General features: G+C 60.4%; 1 protein-coding gene across 1 annotated transcript in view; it reads right to left on the bottom strand.

Moving 5' to 3' along the window:
• The window catches only part of LOC106896309 (casein kinase II subunit alpha-like), a 42,094-nt gene that overhangs the window by 8,066 nt on the left and 28,621 nt on the right, over window positions 1-5,407 (bottom strand). The window contains exons 4-6 of the mRNA XM_014956143.1: window positions 4,178-4,228; window positions 2,934-2,993; window positions 2,009-2,092 (exon numbers count right to left, since the gene is read on the bottom strand). Coding sequence (XP_014811629.1) covers window positions 2,009-2,092; window positions 2,934-2,993; window positions 4,178-4,228 — 195 coding nt within the window. The remainder of the gene's footprint in view (window positions 1-2,008; window positions 2,093-2,933; window positions 2,994-4,177; window positions 4,229-5,407) is intronic.

The raw sequence follows: 5,407 nt of genomic DNA, 5'->3' as shown, positions 1-5,407 counted from the left end.
GGGCTGGAGCCCCTCTGCTGGGAGGGGGGGCTGAGAGAGTTGGGGGGGTTCAGAGAAGAAAAGGCTCCGGGGAGACCTTGGAGCCCCTTCCAGTGAAGGCATCTCCCAGCATCTCCAGCTCCAGAGAGACCTTATAACAACCTTCCAGTCCCTCAAGGGGCTCCAGGAGAGATGGGGAGGGACTCTTGATGAGGGAGGGGAGCCATAGGACGAGGGGGAAGGGTTTTAAGCTGAAAAAGGGGAGATTGAGGTGAGATCTGAGGAGGAAATTCTTTGGTGTGAGGGTGGTGAGAGCCTGGCCCAGGTTGGCCAGAGAAGCTGTGGCTGCCCCATCTCTGGAGGGGTTCAAGGGCAGGTTGGAGGGGGCTTGGAGCAACCTGGGCTGGTGGGAGGTGTCCCTGCCCAGGGGGGAACTCGATGGCCTTTAAAGGTCCCTTCTGACCCAAAACCACACTGAAGGTGGGTTTCCCACTTGGCTGCTGCCTGAATTCTGGTGAAAAGGGAGATTTGGGACATCTCCAGGGGGTTCAACACTAAATCTGGGGAGAAGGAAAGACTCAGCCCCGGAAACGCAGCCGGTACCACGGAGGAGGGAAGATTTCAAAGGGCACAGTGGGTGTGTGGGTGTGTGTTTGTGTGTGTGTGTGTGTGTGACTCAGCCCCTTCCTGCTCCGATAACGGCCAACCCGGGCCGTTCAGTAGCCACAGGGGGTGTTCAGTAGCCACAGGGGGTGTTCAGTAGCCACAGGAGGCTCTTCCCGAGCCACAGAGGGGGGGAGACACCCAGCTCCCCCCTTCCCAGTCCCTTCTGAAGTCCAGGCTGGCAGCTGGCTGGGGGCTACGGACGCGCCGGGAGAAATCTCCAGTTAAATTTACGAGCCCCCCCCTTTCTTCTCCCCCCCAAAACCAGGTGGCAAATAAAAGGGAATTTACGGGCCACAGGTGCCGGGGGTTTATGGTCGCCCTGGATTTCCAAACAAAGGGCTGCCCCCTCCCCACACTGGGCGCCCCCCCACCCCCGTCGGGACGTCAAAGCAAGGTTTTCCTGCCCAAATCCAGGCTGGATTTGGGTAGAAACAGGTGGAATTAACCTTTTCCAGAGAAACCACAAGGGTTTGCGGTGGCTGGGTGAGGGCACTGAGTCCGTGCTGGATGAGGAGGAGGAAGCAAAGGGCTGGTTCTCTTGCTGGCCAAAGGCTCTTTGCCAGGAGCCAAGTGGCCTCAGGGCAAGAAAGACACTGATTGAGGGGCTGGAGCGTGTCCAGAGAAGGGCACCGGAGCTGGGGAGGGGTCTGGAGACCAAGGAGAAGGGGCTGGAGAACTTGTGAGGGAGCTGGGGGGGTTCAGCCTGGAGAAAAGGGGGCTGAGGGGAGACCCCATGGCTCTCTACAGCTCCCTGAAAGGAGGGGGCAGCCAGGGGGGGTCGGTCTCTTCTCCCAAGGAACAAGAGGAAACGGCCCCAAGTTGGGCCAGGGGAGGGTTGGGATGGAGATTGGGGAAAATTCCTTCCTGGAAAGGGCTGTGAAGCCTTGGCAGAGGCTGCCCAGGGCAGTGGTGGAGTCACCATCCCTGGAGGGATTGAGAAGATGGAGACAAGTGGTAAATGTGGTGCTGAGGGACACGGTTTATGGTGGTTTTGGTTGTTGTTGGGTTGATGGTTGGGCTCCAGGAGCTTGAAAGGTCCCTTCCAAGCTGGTTAATTCCATGATTCTAAGCAATAGGATGAGAGGAAATGGCCCCAAATTAGGCCAGGGGAGGGTTGGGATGGAGAGTGGGGAAAATTCCTCCCTGGAAAGGGCTGTGAAGCCTTGGCAGAGGCTGCCCAGGGCAGTGGTGGAGTCACCATCCCTGGAGGGATTGAAAAGCCGGGCAGACGTGGTGCTGAGGGACACGGGTCAGTGGGGGGTTGGTCAGTGCTGGGTTGTTGGTGGGATTTGAGATGTTTTCCAGCCTCCCAGCTCCAGGCAGGGAGAACCAGCAGCATTTTCCCCATTTTCCAGGCCCGTACCTTTCTGTGCTCGTGGTCAATCATGACGTTGTGTGGCTTGACGTCTCGGTGCATGACACCCATGCTGTGACAGTAGTCCAGCGCCTGGGGACAGAAGGACAGTCCTCAGAAAGCCTTTCTCTTGCCCAAGGAAGGACAGAACCCAAGGCCGTGATGGGACAGAGCCTGCGGTGACATCCCTCCCCACAGCATGGGACAACCCTCCCCAGGGATCTCCAGACCTACCCCAGATCCTACGTGGTCATCTCTGGTGTGGACCCTCCCTGGTGGCCAGCACTCCTCCTGGGAGGAGGCCACCAAAATTGACACCGGAGCCCCGTTGCCCCCCTGAAACCCAACCTGAAGCCAAGAGCTTTGGGGGCAACCCCCACGTCCCCCTCCAGCCCCACCAGAGGGGACGTGGCGCCGAAGGAGCCCCCCTTCAGAGGTTGCCATCTCCCAGATGGGACACTGGGGTCGATCCTGGCCACTCTCTGCTGGTGGGAATGGCTGGGAATGCCCCGGGAGAGGGTCTCCATGCCCTTGGACCCCTGGTTGACCCACTTGAACCAGCTCCAGCATGGCCACGGCCCCAACGACAGTGGGCAACCAAAGCCTCTTCCCAAAGCAGGCCCCAGCAGAGGCAGAGAAGTCCTGGGAGAGGACACCAGGAAGAAAAAGGAGGTGGCTTCTGCTGCCCAAGGACGGGGTGACCTTGTAACTCCACAGCCTCCGAGCCACCCCTCGCCAGCGGCCCAAGGAGCCATTGCCACGTGGGGACGGCCGGGCAAGGATCCAGCAGGGTGTAGTAGCCAAACGAGCTTGGGGGCGGGCTCCTTCAGGGCAGGGGGGGAAGGTCAGATTTTGCTTGAGCAAGGGTTTTCCGTGGGATTAGGGGATTTTTTTTCCAGCCCTTCCCCGCGGAGGCTGGGGGGGGGGAGCTTACCTTGAGGATTTCATACATGTAGAACCGAATGTCAAAATCCGATAGCGTCTGGTAGAGTTGCTGGCAGGAGAGAGGAGGAGCAGGTCAACCACACACGGGCTGGGTTTGGAGCCATTTATAACCCTTTGTAGCCCAAATTTCCCCTCCCGGGAAGCGCCGGCTGACAGGGAGAAGACAACCCCCCCCCGGAGCATCCCTGCTTCCACCCGGGAGGGGACGGGGGGAGCTCCAAGCCCCCCCAGTGAGACCCCAAATTCCCACCCGTAAGGATGAGAGCGAGCGCCCCAACAGCTGGAGGGTGGGGAGGAACCCCCCCAGGACAAGCCTCGGGGAGAAGAATTGGGGAAAAACCGGGCCAGATGGGGATTTCCACGCGTTGGTGACTGCTGGAGACACGAGGCGAAGCGGCTGCTGGGGTGCTGACTCCCACAGCCCACCTTCATCATCCTCCTCCCACCCGGCCCAGCCTCTGGGGACATGAGCCTCAACTAATCCAAGCCTTCAGCTGGCCAAATTGGCCAACAGCAGATCGCCAACGCAAGCCCACGATGGCTTGGGCAACGTGGCTGAGAGGAGAGAGAGCTGGGGATGGGGTGGGATGGGATGGGATGGATGACCCCCCCATGGCCAGCGCCGTACCCCCCGGGTCTTCCCTTGGCTGGGAAATGTAGAAGAGCAGCTGGCCACAGCCCTGAATCTGCTAGCCCCTTTGAGATGGTGGTGCCAGCCGTTCCTGTGTGCCTCTGAAACAAAGGACTGTCCCCTCCCCACCACGAGAGCGGGTGGGGAACCCCTCTGGAAGCCCAACAGCGCTGTACCCCCCAGCTCTTCCCTTGGCTGGGAAATGTAGGAGAAAAACAGCTGGCCACAGACCTGAATCTGGTAGCCCCTTGGAGATGGTGGTGCCAGCCGTTCCCGTGTGCCTCTGAAACAGAGGACTGTCCCCTCCCCACCATGAGAGCCTGGAGGAGCTCTCCCAGACCCCCCCAACCCATGGGATGCAGGAGGTGTTGGTGGTGGTGGTGGGGGCTCACCTTGAAGGAAGGAGGAGCAGGGGAGCCAGAGCCTGTCCCTGGGGTCCCCCCCCTCCTGTTATCTCCCCACAACCAGCCATGCCCCCCCCCATCCCCGGGCCCATCGGAGGATTAAACCCAGCCTCGTTAATTCATTCCAGCACGGGTTTTTAATCAGCGTGGCGGGGGAGAAAATGAGCTGCCCTTTTATCAGAGGTGGTGGGGGCTCACCTTGAAATCTGTGTTGTTGACGTGCTCGAAGACCAGGGCCGGCGTCCGAGACTGCGGGGCAGGGACACCCGGGCCAGGGACAGACACAAAAGACAGAGGTTTAGTCTTTTTCTTTGGGTCATATCAACCCCCCCCCACCCCAGACACTCCAGATTTGGGGAAAAAGCCACCCCGGGGGGAAAAGGACCTGGGGGTGTTGGTCAACAGGGAGTGGATAGGAGCCAGCAGTGCGCCCAGGTGGCCAAGAAGGCCACCAACATGACTTGTATAGGAACAGCGTGGCCAGCAGAGCTGGGGCAGTGATGGTCCCCCTGTACTGGGCACTGGTGAGGCCCCACCTCGAGTGGTGAGACCAGTTTTGGGCCCCCCCCAAGACAGGAGGGACATGGAGGGGCTGGAGCATGTCCAGAGAAGGGCAACGGGGCTGGGGAGGGGTCTGGAGACCAAGGAGAAGGTGCTGGAGAACTTGTGAGGGAGCTGGGGGGGTTCAGCCTGGAGAAAAGGGGGCTGAGGGGAGACCCCATGGCTCTCTACAGCTCCCTGAAAGGAGGGGGCAGCCAGGGGGGGTCGGTCTCTTCTCCCAAGGAACAAGAGGAAACGGCCCCAAGTTGGGCCAGGGGAGGGTTGGGATGGAAACTGGGGAAAATTCCTCCCTGGAAAGGGCTGTGAAGCCTTGGCAGAGGCTGCCCAGGGCAGTGGTGGAGTCACCATCCCTGGAGGGACTGAAAAGCCGGGCAGACGTGGTGCTGAGGGACACGGGTCAGTGGTGGGTTGGTCAGTGCTGGGTCCGTGGTGGGACTCCAGGAGATGGAAGGTCCCTTCTGACCCCATGGAGAATTCCATGATTCCTCCAGGCAGGAGAACACAGAAAGGGGGCACGTAGGGAGGGGGCAGGAGCCCCATGTCCAGCCCAGGGCCCCCCAAGGTCTGGTTTCTAAGCGTGGTGCCCTCCAGCTTCCCTAGAACTGGGGAAGGGGCTCCAACTGGGAGACCCCCCCATCTCCCAAAGTCTTCCCAGAAAGGAGAAGGGGGGGTGCCATAAGAGGAGGGGGCACATGGACACCCCCCCCCAGGAGCTCAGCGAGCTGCTCCCACCCCCAGGTCTCCAACGTTTTTTGGTTGTTTTCCTAGTGCTTTCCCCACCCCTTCTCCTTCCTCTTTGATCTCCTCCTCCTCCTCCTCCAAGGGCTATGTGTAGGGAGAAACCCCCTTCTCTGCACAGCCCCCCCC

Source organism: Calidris pugnax, unplaced genomic scaffold, assembly GCF_001431845.1.
Source record: "Calidris pugnax isolate Ruff unplaced genomic scaffold, ASM143184v1 scaffold307, whole genome shotgun sequence".
Classification (NCBI taxonomy): domain Eukaryota; kingdom Metazoa; phylum Chordata; class Aves; order Charadriiformes; family Scolopacidae; genus Calidris; species Calidris pugnax.
Note: the sequence above shows the minus strand (reverse complement) of the source record. Positions and strands in the feature narration are given on the sequence as shown.